Source organism: Seriola lalandi, unplaced genomic scaffold (genome assembly GCF_002814215.2).
Source record: "Seriola lalandi dorsalis isolate HSWRI2012SDOR001 ecotype SW California unplaced genomic scaffold, Sedor1 jcf7180002054524, whole genome shotgun sequence".
Classification (NCBI taxonomy): domain Eukaryota; kingdom Metazoa; phylum Chordata; class Actinopteri; order Carangiformes; family Carangidae; genus Seriola; species Seriola lalandi.
In genome coordinates, this window is record NW_019525077.1 from 1291486 (window position 1) to 1307745 (window position 16260).

At 40.4% G+C, this 16260-nt stretch overlaps 1 protein-coding gene and 1 non-coding gene across 3 annotated transcripts in view; both read left to right on the forward strand.

Moving 5' to 3' along the window:
* The first annotated feature begins 1541 nt into the window (after positions 1 to 1541).
* trnap-ugg (transfer RNA proline (anticodon UGG)) lies at positions 1542 to 1613 on the forward strand. Its single transcript has one exon. It is a non-coding gene; the product is annotated as a tRNA-Pro (tRNA).
* Positions 1614 to 2980: 1367 nt separating this feature from the next.
* slc39a14 (solute carrier family 39 member 14) overlaps positions 2981 to 16260 on the forward strand; it is a 25279-nt gene continuing 11999 nt past the window's right edge. The window contains exons 1-4 of one of the 2 annotated variants that reach the window (XM_087176076.1): positions 2981 to 3223; positions 9485 to 9669; positions 10932 to 11278; positions 13702 to 13879. In XM_087176076.1, the coding sequence (XP_087032202.1) occupies positions 10961 to 11278; positions 13702 to 13879 (496 nt within the window). In that variant the 5' untranslated portion in view covers positions 2981 to 3223; positions 9485 to 9669; positions 10932 to 10960. The remainder of the gene's footprint in view (positions 3224 to 9484; positions 9670 to 10931; positions 11279 to 13701; positions 13880 to 16260) is intronic. The other variant, XM_023414331.2, reaches the window with a different exon arrangement.

Genomic DNA, 16260 nt, shown 5'->3' on the forward strand with positions numbered 1-16260 from the left:
GTCTATATATTATAGTTCAAAAGAGCTAGACCCCACCACCTACAACATTCAAACGCTGCTTACACATTAATGCATCAATAATAATCCAGTTTATAATAATGTAACACTTGAAAATAAGCCATTCTACCTAATGAATATTTGTGATTTTTGATACCGTTTTTACATTTTTCCAATAATATGTGTGTACTTCTTTTTTTAAAACAATTTTGTTTGTTAATTTTTGCCAAACAATACACAAACAAATGCTTTAGCACACACTACACTAAACATTCATTTATACATTGATAATTCCTACTAGATTATGTTTAAATTGAAAATAAACTATCAAATACTATTTTATTAAACTTCACCTAATAAATGTGTAGAGAGCTCACCTGAAACATACTGCATGGATCACACTGAGGAGTATTCACTCCTCCTCTTCATCATCTGTCAAGTCCATCAACTTAACTAAATCTAATTAAACCTTTTTAAAAACAGAAAAAGTAGAAACCTTTTCCAATCCACAAGACATCATACCAGGTCAACCACCTGGATTTGTCAAATCAGGACTAGATCAAGTCTAGGTATAGTGATGGTGTCTGCATTGTAAGTAAGGCAGTGAAATATCTCGTGTTTTCACTAATAGATAAAAAAGGGTTTGACAAATCTTAAACTGCCTTTTGATTCTTGGTGATGCTGGACCAAATTTGACAAGTGTGAGAAGAGAGGTCTTTGAGCTGGACCTGATCTGACGTGCTGTGGTTGGGAAAACTTACTGCCGAATTGGAAGCTATTGTATGTATATCTATATTTACACGTATTACCAATATAAGCTGATAGATAAGGGTAAAATACAATATGTGAAGTCAGAGTTGCCTTAAAAACCAACGAACCTTCGGCTAACTGTCACTCCAGTGGTAACAGACAAAATGCCAAACTGTGGGCCCTTTTCAGCTCAAATGTTGAGTGACACAGCGTGTATTAACTTCATTTAGAAACCTCCTTGTCCACTGATATGCTCTGGGGGAAATGATAAAGATAAATGTATATTTCAGGCTCCTGGTGTCCTCTTAAACCCTCACTGTTTGTGTACTACTCCGCGTTAGCTGTGCTAACTCGGCTAACTTAGCAAAGCCAGGCTATGAGTTTAAAACGGTGAAGTAGCTATAGCGACCACCGAGGAACTTATTGTTCATTCTTACCCGATCGAGCTGTAAACCGGTCAGCTGACAGAGGTCTACATACAGACCAGACCGAAACCAGAGCACAGTAAAGTCCCGAACCGTATCGTCTCAGTCCAGCGTCCGTACTGAGCTCTTCACTTCCGCAGTCACAACAACTTCCGCCTACCGAGTCACGCCCCAGAGGATATCGATATGATGTGTGATCGATTAAGTTTTACAAAAAAAATCGAAACATACACGCACGCGCGCACACACGCACACACACACGCGCACACACACACACACACACACGCACACACACACACACACACACACACACACAGAGGTTAAGGCAATATATTCCGTATGTGTTGTACTCTATATATATGTATATATGGCTCGTTGGTCTAGGGGTATGATTCTCGCTTTGGGTGCGAGAGGTCCCGGGTTCAAATCCCGGACGAGCCCGTCGTTTAGTTGAAGCCAACTGCAGAAAGGACGAGTTTGAACGGCATTATCAATAGTCTTGTTTGTAACACGTTTATGACAAAATTGATGGGGTTCACAAATGTAATGAGGTATATGTAAATGTATATGAAAAGTTGAACCCCTCATGCATTCGATGAATGATTGGGATCTGGTTGTGTACGTGTCTAAACTGTAAATGTTAATGTGAATGAATAAACAAGTGAAGGAATATAACACAAAAATCTCAGGACTCTGAAAAATTATAGTTAGAAAAATATGTGTAAGAGTGGTGGAGGAGGTATTCAAAACCGTAACCCCAAAAAATTAATGTAAAAATACCATTAAAACATTTTAGAAAAAGTCGATGAAAAGAAAATGTTCGACATTCAAAAGTGTACTTCAGAAAAACTATTATCTACAAGAAGTACAATATAAAACTGAGGGTCGTGAGATGATTAATGGGAGAACAAACTTTTTGGGAATTATTCACAATAGGTCTCCTACTGAACTGAAGCCTCACTGATGCTCCCCACTTAATATTAATGGTTATAAAAGTTGAGATGTTAAATATCATAAATATAAAAACCTGGGCGGCTCGTAGGTTTAGGGGTATGATTCTCGCTTAGGGTGCGAGAAGTCCCGGGTTCAAATCCCGGACGAGCTCCCTGTCTCTTTGGAATAATACATATACATGTTATGCAAAGAGTTACGTTATGTCAAGGACAATCACCTCTATGGTTATGTCTACTCCTATGATACAATAGGATCTCATGTCAGTCTGACTTACTTGTAGAGGGAAAACGAGTTGCCGACACATTTCTCCCCTTTGGAGTGGGGTAATATATAATAGCCACCTCTATCACTGCAGAGTACTAATGCAATTACCGGTGCAATTTAGAATTCGTGTGTCTTGTTTGAATTGTGCAGTAGTGTAATAATTAAGTTCAATTAAGTGTGTTAATCTATTTGTGGAATATAATCTTTTTTTTTTTTTTAACCATACAAGCTAGAAGCGCCACTGGCCAGGACAGCTTAAATCTTCTTTGCCTTGGTTCTAAAAGTCTCTGGTCCTCTACTGGAGGAATGGAGCACCATACCTCATGTCAACTCTTCATTTTATTTGTTCAATTTTTAATTATACAAGTTTGGTGTGCTGAATTGAATTGCACCCTTCATTCAATGGGACAATAACAACTGAAGAATTATACTTCATGCGCGGACCCTTAAAGCAGACATACCGATAAGTCTGATTATATATGTGACAGGATGTTGTGGTGTGTAGTTTTGCAGTACCCACTGTTGGCCGCCTGAGGGAGACACCGCCACTCTAAAAACCCGAGTCACCGAACTGTAGACGTCACAACTGCCGACGACTTGACCACAGGCAACACGCCGCTGCTGTGTGGTTCGCCTGAAACTGAATGGGGGGGGCACGACAGATGGTAAAAAAAAAAAATTTCTCCCGTCCGTCTTTGAATGAATGAACATACCGGAGACATCCTGCCGCTGCCCACATCCTGACATTTTCTGTCTGCGAGAAACTGAGGGACGCTGTTTGTTGAGAGGAGTCGACGCCGAGGCTGCTTTTCTGCCCCCAACAGCATCACCGGGTAAGCTAACTGTCACACGGCTAACAAGAAGCTATTCTGTGTGTCCCTGTACACGTTATCTAACCACTGAAACCGGCTCATATGTAACCTTTAAGATAATAATGTACACATTGGAGGACTTAGCTTCCTCCTACCCTTTTTACTACGAATTGAATCAAGGACTTGCTATAGAAGCTAACATAAAGCAGCTAAATCAAATCAGACTAAATGTTGAGACTTGTCTGTTCAATCTTTACTGTCATTTTTGTATCTTTTTCAGAGCATGTGCACAAAAAACATGTGCGTCCAACCAGTAGATAGAAAATTGAGCAGCATTATCAATAAGAAATCTCAGCCATAGCGCTGTAAGGCTGTCACCATCATCCTGAATGACTCAACCTATCCACTTCCAGTGAAGTACACACAGTAAGATGAGTGTACATAAGTATTATTTTGAGGTACTTGTACTTTACTTGAATACATCCATCTTATGCGTCTTTATACTTCTCTACCACTACATTTCTGATGGATATCTTGTACTTTATACAACCACTATAAAACTACCTGTACAAACTGACGGACATAAAAGGACCAGTTGTGCTGCCAACTGACCTACACGATGGTCAAAGGACCATGAAGTCCATGTTCTTTCACTGTGTCACTTTTTACAGATGAAATAAATGTACGTTTTGCCTCATTAGAGCCTCTTTTAGTTTTCTGTCAGTATGCCTGTCACTACCTTGTGTAATGCAAGAAAAAATTTGGAATTTGGAATTATCATGGTTAAATTTGACGCCACATTATTCTTGCTTTTCATGGAGAAGTCTATGGAAAAGCTGTGGAAATCCACAGGCTGATATATGTGTGAACCCTTAGTAATACGTTGCTCATGCAGCCAAACATAAAAAAATATAATTTTCAGAAGTATAGTATTTAAATTTTTGTGAGTGTTTCAACCTCTCCACATATGACTGTTGCCTTGGCTTGTTCATATTTCCAGAGCTTATCATATGTTTATTCTGCAGCTGTTGAATTTATTTAGCTTGTCAAGTGCCTATATCCGTCTCTTAAAATGGAAAGAAATATTAATGAGCACTTCGAAGTCATGTTTAGACATGGTACTTACTTCAGTACATATGCTCTGTGGCTCTCTACTTCTGGATCTCTGACCTCTAAGTTGGCCTGTGGGTAAAAGTGAGGGGTCGAGAAAGACCAAGTCATGTCTGAAACCCTTTAATTTTATGGTGACTGCTCCTTTGTCGTACACTCAGGATGAGTGCAGCACATTGACAATGTGTTCGGTGAACCAACATCATGCCCACAGCCATCACTCTCCCATCTAATGACAGTCTTCGTTGATGATATCAGCCCAGAGGGCTGAGCGAAACAGCAATTAGGGGCCTTGGGTGAAGCATGATGAGTCAATGCACACCTTAACCTGCCCCTTGCCTCAGAGGTATATAAAGTGACCCGGGATGAGACAGTATTAGTGTGCGGATATGAGAGGACAAACCAGAATCTGCTTTGAGGAACAAGCTGCTTTGAATTAAGAAGGATCTAGCGAGGAGAAGTTGCTGTTTCTGTGTCTCCGGTCATAAAAGGTACGGGATGCTTTATGCTTCAGAATTAGCACGAGAAACGGACACAAGAAAAGCTGATAGGAAGTTTAAGGAGAATTGTTCCTCTTGAGTCTGAATCTGAACCAGATATACTTGCTTTGTTTAGAGTGTGTGTAGGTGACCACTTTCTGTTGAGTTGGGACCAGACCTCTCATAATCATCGTTATATAGAGCTAAAAGAATTAGCTGCTACTCTGCCCTGTCTTTATAGTGCACTGAATTGTTTTTTCTGGGAGCCATTTTCCCTTTTTCTGGTATTTTAATAACCAAATGATTAATTAATAAATCAGTTGCAGTATTATCATTGCACAAGTCAAAATTCTATATCGTTGAGATTCAAAATGCTTTGCTGTTCTGAGTAATTTTTCATGCATTATCCTGTTTGACTGCAAATCTTGTCCCTCATAGGAACATTTTTGTTTATCTGATAAACTTTATTTGTCTTGCACCAGTCAAAGTGGGATTGTTAAGTAGCCAGAATATACATAAAATCAAATACAATTAAATATAAACACAGGTATACTTTCAGCTTTAATTAATTCACACATTCACACGATTACCGCACTCAAGGTAGTACTCTGTATTTTGAGTAAGTTTTTGTGTACTTTTAAAATCTTAGCCAGGTAAACGAAATATATGATATATTGATACACTACATGGTATTACAATGCAGCTTTGTGCACTTCTTTTCATCCCGGTGTAGTTTGACTCCATTTTCAAACATTGACTTTTAAGACGTCTAAGGATGGAGAGCTAAATTAAGTTCCTATACCAGAAGTAAAAAAAACTGTGAGGTGAGATGCTCTATAGACCTGTCCACGTAAGCACTGGATACCCTTCACCTGTCCTCCAACCTGTGCACAGCACATTAATGATTTATATGTATCGGCCTGAGAATCTTTACATACGCAGCTATTTTAGTTTATGTAAAGTAGAAAGTAAATGAGGTTGGCTTCTTTTTGAGAGTCCAAAGTGTGTTAAGAGTGAAAGTATGTTTTTGGGGGAGCCTATAAGCCATGATTGATTGTCAACAAAGAGACACTCTGATCTTAAGAGACTAGAAGAGTCAAATAAATGTTCGGTTATTTCCCACCAGTTGAAAGTATGATGCAAGTTTATTTTAGAGTGACAAATGCAACTAAAGATTTTCCATCAGCAGTTTTATCAGCCTTGAATGAGTTTGTTGTTCTACAGAACTGTGGAGGGCTGATTAACAGCACTAATAAAAGCACTTTTTCATGCTGACAAAGTGAAACTTTTGAGGGTGTTGTTGAGCTCACCATTGTGCTGAATTATTCACCAATTTATTAAAAGGGTGTGGGTTTGGAGTGGTCACACTTTGTTTGGATACATAAATCCTGGCAGAACACGTGAGCGACCCCTCGTGTGATCCTGCGTTCAGATATTGTTCAGAGTGGCGTTCACAACCTAGTGGTGTTTGAATTGGCAGTGTATCCTGTTGATAATGCTTCAGCCTGCATTCTTTGTAAACTTGTGACCAGTAAAAGATTTTATTTCTGCTCCGTCAGCTGGTGAAGTTGATGATGACAAGGGAAATTTCTCACAGAGCTGTGTTTACACATGGGTGTTGGAGCTGCAAGATATCAAGGTAGTTACTCACTCCCGGTGCTCAGATTTCCCGGTGACTTTGGTGATAGATATTTACTTGTTTGCTTGTGGCTCGACTGCCCGTTATCTGTTTGGGGCCAATTTGTTTGTAGTTTTCTTTATCAAAGAAGAAGGAAATAATAGACAAAGCAGGGCAAACTGGTGACTTTCTAAGAATGGAGAAGGATGTTAAAGGATGGGCAGAGGAGGAGCTGCTGCATGCCTTTGGGATTGGAGTCCAGCAGACTGTGACTAAACATTTTCCCGTACTGCTCTTCCCTCCTTTCTCCCCTGCTGCCGGCTCCCTTGTAAACCTCATATTTAACGTCATGGCAGAGGCCTTCGCTGTCGTGCTGAAGGACTAACGTGTCTGCAGCAGACTGACCGTCTCTTCTCAGCACCCTTTATCTCCACAGCTGAAAATAGGCCTTGGACTCTAAAGGCACACATGCACATCACAAAAACAGACATGTTGATTGTGTGTGTGTGTGTGTGTGTGTGTGTGTGTGTGTGTGTGTGTGTGTGTGTGTGTGTGTGTGTGTGTCTGAGTGTGCACTGACATTGGTCTAACCTGACATGCTGACATTTAAAAGCAGTTTCTCCTTTTGTTTTGATTGGACTGTAGCCGCATGGAGGCCGAGGCAAAGGTCTGCGAGTGAAGGCTCCATCAGTGTTTATTGTGTTTCATGTGTTTGGCTCTATATACTCTGCAGAGCAAAATAAGGACTTGTTTAGCAGCACAAGTGCATGTGTATATTTAGTATCCATACCAAGTTATTATCACAGCCACCAGAGCATGATGACACACAGCAATGTAACTTCTATTCTTATTCACTTGTTGTATTGCTATGTACTTGGAATACGCCAATAATGGATTTTTTAGGTGTGTGTGTGTGTGTGTGTGTGTGTGTGTGTGTGTGTGTGTTAGATGGCAACATAGTTGTAAACAAATTAAAAAGGTGTGTGTTTATCCAGGGCTTATGTGCTGCTTCCTCTTGTCACCCCAAATATTTCTTCACACTCATTGTGTCTCCTCTCTGTCTTATGAAAAATAAATGTGGAAGAGGAGAGAGAGAGAGAGATATCACTTTACCTCTGGCAGCTTTCCTGCGTGTTGGAGAGAAACGAGCAGAGCAGGGCTTATTGTTGTGCGTTCATCCACTTGTGAAACTATTGACCAGTGTAACAGCGACACTACTAGAAGCTTCAAGTAGGCTTTTGCTGAAATGACTCTACCTACTCTTGAGATGATAGCTTTATATTTGTCTTTTTATTTAACCCACTATCTGACCATGTAAGTCCCATCAATATGAAGACGCCTGGTCAAGGCCGTAGCATAAAAAACAATATAAAATCAGCCAGACAAAATACTAAACCATGCCATCACCGCTTCCAAAGATCTTCCATTAGCATTAGGTTTGAGTTATCATCTTCCTCGATTAATTAAACATTAATAATCCTTTTAATAGTTGTGGTTGTGTTAAAGCATTTTCTGACACTGAGCAAATCTGTGGGAACAACTAAATTTAGGTAATACTGCATTTTAAGGATTTTTTGCATCAATGTGACAAAACTCCATTGATTTGTCAGGGATTAAATCCTCTGATCAGCTAAATAACAGACATTCCTGTTATCAGTGAGTTCCAAAGAAAGTTTCTATTTCACAGTTATATTTCCACCCCAGAGTAATGTTCAATTGCATACTCTAATAGTAGATTTTTGACATATTGTGCACAAGGGCTGTAACTTACAATAATTTTCATTACAGATTAATCTGACAGTTATTTATTTGATTGAACAATTAATTAAGTCTTTTAAAAAGTCTGAAAACAGTGAACATTTCTTAGAGCCCAAGTTGATATCGACTTAAACATAAAATAGTAGTAAATCATTGTATTTTTTGTAAAGCTGGAAGCAGCAAATGTTTGTCATTTTTTGCTTGATAAATGAAAACGGTTGATGATTAATGATCTGATCCAGTTGGCTTGGCTGATATGACTCTACCTACTCTGAGATCATAGTGATTTACATCTTCTCTCTATATTCCCAATCAACCAATCATTTAAAGCATCATTACCTACCTCTATTATCAGCCTGTGTTTCACTAACAATATCAGCCAGCAGGAAGGAGGCCAAGGTTCAGAGCTCCTGCAGCTTTTAGAAGGATTGTGTAAGAGGTGAAGTATCGGAGAAAGAAATAATTGAAAAAAGGAGCTAAAGAAGCTTATGAGGGGTTTTTTTTTCTTATTTTCTGTAACTTGTTTTCACCTCTGTTCCCTGTGCTTTAGAATGAGGTCTCATTAGAGCAAGTAGAGGAGGAAGATTTGGGGCAGAGGGAACAAATTTGTTGGGGAGAGGGTGACTTATTGAAGAGGAAAGTCTTCGCCTCCTCGGCTCAGAGACGTAGGCAGAGACAGATGGAGGAAGGTTGGTGTCTGAACACAAATTAGAAGTAGGTTGTAATTTATCTGCCCGGCACAGACACAGGTTTGCATTGTCGACCACTGAGCAGCTGGAGCATGGTGCCTTGCTCAAGGACATCTCAATGGTGGAGGGGGGAGTTCTGTATCTTGTTATTTTGGCTCTCCTGGCCTGTGGTGTTTTTTTTTTTTTTAAGCATGAAGTTTTCTGGTCACGAGTTGGTTTCTTAGCCTTCAGGGAGTGAAACGGGATCATATCGGCTGGCAGTGTTCTGTTTTCCTCTACAGCAGCTGAATTGGATGTTTGCAGCTGCAGTATTTCCCTGTGCGATAACACTGGCAGCCAACAGAGTGGCCCCCTCTTTGTGTACCCAAATGGGAATCAAGAGGGAATTCTCATTGCAGTTTTAGAAAAGGAATGATGTGGGTTTGGGTTCGGGGCTGGATTTTGTGCCCTGGGTGTCAGATTTAAATTTTAAGAAAGCAAATCAATATGGAAAAGAAAAAAAAAAGAAAATTCAAGCTAGCAGCTGCCATTTCAGGCTTCTTTTCTTCTTCACTGCCTCTTTCGTTTTCCTCCATCCTTCCCCCATTTCCGTAACCTTGGTTTTTCTCTGTCTCTCTCTCCTCCACAGCCCACTGCACTCCTGAGGAGCCCGCCGCTCTCGTCAGACATTTCTTCTTCTCCACTCGCTACTCCCCCAACTCCATCGCTGCTCTCAGGTAACCTGTGGGCATCACTCAGAGCAGAGCTCAAGCGAGCCTCAGGGCAGACAGACTGACTCAGGCACTTTATGCGCCAGCTATCATCGTAGGCTCGGTAGGAAAAAGGTTTCTTTACAAAAATGAATGGGTGTGTTTATTCACCTCAACGTGGCATGTGAAGCTGCTGGTTGTACTCAGATGAATCGGCGCTCTATGTGTTGGAGCAGGGGGATGGGAAAATTACAGTTTGTCCTGTGTGTGGTGTTTGTGTGTGTGTGTTCATGAAAGTTTGTGTCAGGGACGCAAAAAATCAACGCCCTATGATTTTATGTGGTTGAAATGCTTGAATAATATTTTCCCTCCCACTGATTTTAAAATATGAATTTCTGTAATTCTTGTGTAAAATTGGGGAGAAAAAATGAAGCTGGTGTCACTTTAAAACAGTATCTGTATTGATTATTGATGGATGATTTAATGAGTGTATGTCTGGTTTGCGTTTAAAAGTGTTTCTGTATTCGTTTGGAGGTTTATTACACTGGTGTGTTAGGTGCTTAATTTGCTGTTATCTACTAAACAGTTGAACTTTCATATACCTAAAGCTGCACCATGTAAAACAAATTCAGTCCCCACTAGGGCAAGACACCAACCCACAGCACAGAGTATTCAGAACTGTAGAGAACCAGACGTTGACACCCAATACTTATTCATTATTTGATCAGATTTCCCTAATTCAAGTGATAACTGTATTAATATTTTCCTTGTTTTTTATTTATGCAATGCTGTTCTCAAGTTGTATGTGTTGAGATGGGTTCAAACCCATTTTATTTCTGGGGAAAAAAGTTATGCCTACATTCAGTGCTTCTCACCTAAATGCATTGTGTGTATCATTGAGGCTCAATCTTTTCAATGTATTACTTTCCTCCATAAAAGCTTCTCAGAGCTGACTTTTAGAGGACTTTATAACCTATATAGTTAACATACGCTTTAGCTTGCAAGCAGTCTTCTTCTTTCCTGCATTGTCGGTACGTTACTGCATTTCTTGGTGATGCTGAGCCCAGATAACTTGACATAATTTGAAATTAAACTAATGTTATTCAAGGCCCTCACCTGTTCCCCCTCTGCAGTCAGCACAGATTTCCAGGGAGCCTTAAGTTTACTTATTTGAAATAAAACATTCATTGGCACTTGAACTTGGCTTGGGCCCCCTCCTTGTCACGCGCTTTAAGTTGGTTTACAACAACAATTAAATCTTCCTACTGATGGGAGCCAACGGTGAGCAATATTGCAAAGTGCAGTGTTTATAGAATAGAGGTTATCTGTCAAAGGTTATAGAGTCTTTTTATTTCTTTTTGTTCATGTCGCCTCCTCCCTCCGCAGATCAACGTCTTTCAGCCAGTGAAGAAACAATGCTTATCTGGTCTCCTCATGGCCGTACCAGGACCACCATCACCGTCCTCCAGTCACAGCTGATGTTCATCCTGGCCCTGGCTCTGCTGTTCTGCCCCTTGGGCTTGGTGACAGTTCAGGGGGAGAGCCAGACCCAGTCTCCTGCCCAGGTGCTCCAGGACCTGCTGGCCCGCTATGGCGACAACAGCACCATCACAGTGCCCCAGCTGCGGTCTCTGCTGGCCCTCCTCAGCCAGGGCCAGGGTGAAGGTGAAAACGACAGCAGCAATGTGGCTGAGACACCTACAAGCACACCTCCCAAATCCAATAGGTCCAAGGTGAGAAGAAAAACGTAATTTTACCTTGTGTTAGCACTTTGAGTTGATAGGTTGCTCTGTTGTGGCTGCTAATAAAATCTATGCACATGGAGCAACCTGCCTACAAGTGTCAATTAAACATTTTTTTTGAACATACATGACATTAACAAGGCCAACAGTGACAAGTATAGATAGAAATGGGGATGGCTGTGACAACATAAATCCATATCATTTCAATGTAAGCATCATTTCTGTGTTGTCACAGCTCTCTCACATCTGAATCCAGAGTACACTGAAACAGCTTCATAAATCAATCTGGAGTTGTGGTTTTAAAATTTTGTTTATAGGTTACTTTTATTGCCTCCTTTTTTATAACTGCTCTTGACTTTGACCTCCAGCAGCTGCTGAGCTGGTTTCATCAAGAGTGTCTGGGCAGGTCTAAACTGTATTGAGTGTAATTGGTTCTGGGGAGTGTCTGGTTCTGTTGGCATGGTTCAGCTGCAGTCAGGGAGCTGCTGAGTCATGGATTTATGAGAACTGTAAGTACTGATAAGTGGTATTGTAATGAAAATGGACAAACCAAACATAGCCAAACCAAAGAAAACAAGCACACCTGTCACACTACGTTGATCCCAGACAAGTGGGGTCCTATTTGACTCCCAACTGACTTCCTCTGTTCGGCAGGTGTGGCTAAAGACATTAGGCAGGACTGACCTTAACAGAATCTTAACTAACATGGAGAATGATTTCTTCAGTTTGCGCCATGTTCTCGTCACAGTCACCATCTCCACCAGCGTTGGAGTGGTTCAAGTAACATACACCATCCGTGCAATATACCTCATATGCTGCTATCTAAATATTTCTTACTGGCATTTTGCAGTATTACTTTCTTGTACCGTCCACTTTGCTGCTGTGACACTGCAGATTTCCCCAGTGTGGGACTAATAAAGGAATATCTTATCTTATTTTAACTCCTTAGTCCCAATGGGTATTCACATTCGGTATTCACATGTTGGTTTTTTTGGGGGGTAACACCTCCGGCAGAGCCCCAGAGCCTCTGAAACACCCTGAAGCAGAAGGGTAAATCCAGCTTTAGTCCTATCTGGAAGAAGCAGGAGCCACCGGTGCCAGATAGCTGACATATTTAACATATTTCCCATACTTAGTGTCATGTATGGTTGACTCACCTGCTGATCTGCTTTTTTCTTTTACCCTGAGTGATTGTGGGAAAGTAATAAACACTTCTGAGAAATTGATCAGAACAGAGGTTTAGGGTCACATGTAGTTTAGATGTTGGATTAGATAACTTCCAGGAGGGATTCTGTATTTATTTGTTTTGTATGAATACAACAATAGAAACAGGAAATGTCTGTCTTTGTGTGGGTGTGTGACTTGGAGAGCAATAGTAAAAGTGCAGCCCTTGGCCAACAGCCATAACTGCTGTCCCTCATTAGTGAAGCACAGATATTCAGTCACGTGTGTCACCTGCATGCTGTTAAACACCTTTCACCAAATGTGTCGTATTCATTGCTGCCACAGTGGAGAGAATAGTTCACAACAATCACTGAATGGCATATTGAATGTTTCCTTCTGTTATTATAGGCTTGAATTTTTGTTAACATTTTGGAAAGTGATGAATCAGCTGTAATTATGTAGTGAGTTACTGTCAGAAGCTCCACTTCTGTTTGAGTCAGATTAATTTTTTTGTCCCCAGGAAATGAAATTCAAACTGGCTTCTGTGTAATAATACAGGAATGACATATTTACCATAGACACAGTTTCTCTGAATGTGACCTTTATTTTTTTTTGAGATTTTGATTTCTGAGATATGATGTTATTTTTTTTCATGTGTTGGCATTTTAATGACTGTGGGGCATCTGTATTTTTCAAGTTTTACATTGTTAGTAAACCTTTTATACTCTTAAATACTCTTTTTAGCATTGTGTTTTAAATGGCAAGCAATCTGATGGCAAACCCCCAACAATTAGAAATTATTTTAAATGATAAATGTTTGTTCATTTCTAATTTTATTTGACATTATAAAGAATTCATGGAAATGGCCTATTTAGGCGCCAAAAACCAAAAGACATTCAACTGAGAATATATAAAACAGAGAAAAGCAGCAAATCCTCATATTTGAGAAACAGGAACCAGAGAATATTTGGTACTTTTGCTTGAACAATGACTTAATTAAGAATGAAGTTTTTCTCTAAACATCTTCTGATACAATTTTCTGTCTGTCAACAAATCACTTAATCAATGAATCATTGTTGTCTCTAATAGTGTCTGTATTGTGCGTGCTGCTTATTAAGTCTGGATCTTTGTCATTGTTAAAACTGAAAGTCACCTGACCTGTCACTGAACGCATCATGGGTAATTCAGCTTTTACGGTAGTTCAAACTTCTTTTCCCTAACTGACAGGTGGGTATATTTTTCACTTCCAGTGCTTGCCTGCAGACACGTTGGCTATTTACAGCATTAGCGAGCAGTCACACCTGGATGGCCAGGGTCTCCAGGAGCTTTGCCCAACCATGCTGCAGCAGTTGGACGCCGGCACCTGCAGGGGGCAGAAAGACGAGACGCTAAATAGTGACCCCTCCCCCAGGCCCTCAGACGCTGAAGGTGAGGACTGACTTGTTACGCGTGGTTAATATAATTTCTTTAGCTATGTCAATGTCTTATTAACACAGAAGGTATTTCTCACATTTTACATTCAGATGTTAATATATGATGGTGCGATTAATGGTTCGTGAATGTTGAGATGTCTTATTGCAGCTTCTTTATCTGTCTGTATATTTGCAGTATGTGGGATAAACTTTTATTTTACTCCTGTTACAGTGAGGACATTTTGTGGCTCCATTTAGGTTCTTCCTGCACTGTGTTTTTACAGATGAATGAAAACTTAGAGACCTCGAGAACAAGTTTCTTCATCATATCTGAGCTCCAAATGTGTGTTTTGTTGCCTAGAGATAGTGATATCATGATGTCCCCAAAGGAGATCAAAGCCAAAATAAGCATGCACAAGGCTTAGCCAAGGCTGAGATTGCATTTCTCAGTTTGGCTTAAAAAGCAACACATCCTTTAGACTCCACAATCCTGCCTCAGTCAGCATAACCAGTCTGTAGCAGAGATCTCATCCAGGTAAAGACAGTACGGACTGGAAAGTATCTCGGCTACAAACTGCTCCTCTTTCCTTGGCTGCTGACCCACTGTAACTCCATACAGACTGCTGACTGCACACACCCAGTGGGACGTCCTTGAGATCCCTGGAAGCTGTTTTGGCATCTGCATTGAATCTGAAGCTTTGGAAATGTGCAGTGCAGTTTAGGCTGTTGTTTAACAAGCCTTTGAGTTCAATTTTAAGGGAAATTGGCTTTGGACTATGTGGCAGGAATAGAAAAAGGTAGTTAATGACAGACTTGGGAAAAGTTGGTGACCCTAAGTGATCTTCTGCCCTCAAGACTGCAGTGCCACTGACATCCAAAAGCAGCACAGCTTCAGCAGCAGCACAGGAGAAAGTTAACAGCTTTCATTATGTATGTGATGTCTGTGGGCATCAGTCTTCATCTTCTTTTTAAACTAATGACGCGCTGTGGCCTTGCTAAGCCAGCTCACCAATTTCACCTCTTACTTTTCACCCAGTTTATCTTATCCTTGGCAGGTGGAGGAGAAATGGTTTACTGGCCCAGAGCTCTGACTCTATCTTTTTGACAAATTTGTTTTCCCCTATCATCCACTCATATGCCCTCAGCTCGCCTCATACTCACCCCTGTAGGCAGCTTATTTTGGCTTTTGAGCTGTTTTTCTTTGCCTAGGCTGTGGAGATCTGCCAGCAGCAGGGAGGCAGATGCGCTGGAAATCTCTACTGCAGATCTCACTGACTTATATATCCTGACCTTTTCTCGCTATCTAAATGTAACACTGTCGCCGCTTTTTACAGAGATAAAATAACATATTAGATCAAATATATGATCATGTTGAAGTCAAACCTGTCTCTCTTACAACCAGCAAATTTTGTCATTGATGATGATTTAGTTGCCACTCACGTTTATGACCTATTTTTTTTTCCCCTTTCTCAGCATAAAGAGATGATCTCGCACCACAGAATGAATCATCAACAACTCATAACTTAACCTTACTTTCCCGCTGACACAGGTGGTGCAGCCTCTGACAAAAATGGCACAAAAATCTTTTATCTAATGTCCCCATGTCTTATAGTTTTACTGCATGAGTCGATTAAGGCAGTTGTTCTCAACTGTTTTGACTTGTGACCTTTAAAAGCAAACCAAACAATTATATTTCCTTCTCAAAATGTTTAGTTTTTAGAGGCCAGAATATTTCACAAGAGTGAAAAATAGAAAGAAGTCAGAAAATTAGACCTGATTTGTGTGGCAGAAATGTTTCCTATTTAGTTAATCATCTTTTGAACCCCTAGATTTATCTTTCAATCCTTTGGCAGGGTCGAAACCTTTGGTTGGGATGTTTTTAAACCAACAGCTAACATCCAATATCATGTCAATCACATGTAAATTTGTGCAACTAAATACTGTTTTATTTGCTAAAATTTCAATAAAGTTGATATGGATAAAATGCTGTGAGAGCAGCATTTGATTTTTAAGATGATTTTAGGTATCAGAATTTAGCACTGCACATATTTGATCACCAATATGTTTGTACTGAAAGGGAAAAAATGTTTTATGATGCAGTGCTCAGGCTGCATTTACAGCTGCATCGTGACACATTATGCATGGCATTTTGTTTTAATGTGACTCCTTCCTGTTTCATCCAACCTTCCCATCACTCCAACCCTCAGTGTGGGGCTTCTCTTTCCTGAGTGTGACAGTGATCAATGCCTTCTCCCTCACTGGAGTTGTCATCATGCCGCTGATGAAGACGCGCTATATGAAATACGCACTCATCTTTTTCATCGCTCTTGCTATCGGCACGCTGTACTCAACTGCCGTCCTGCAGCTCCTGCCCGAGGTTTGCCATCTATCCATACA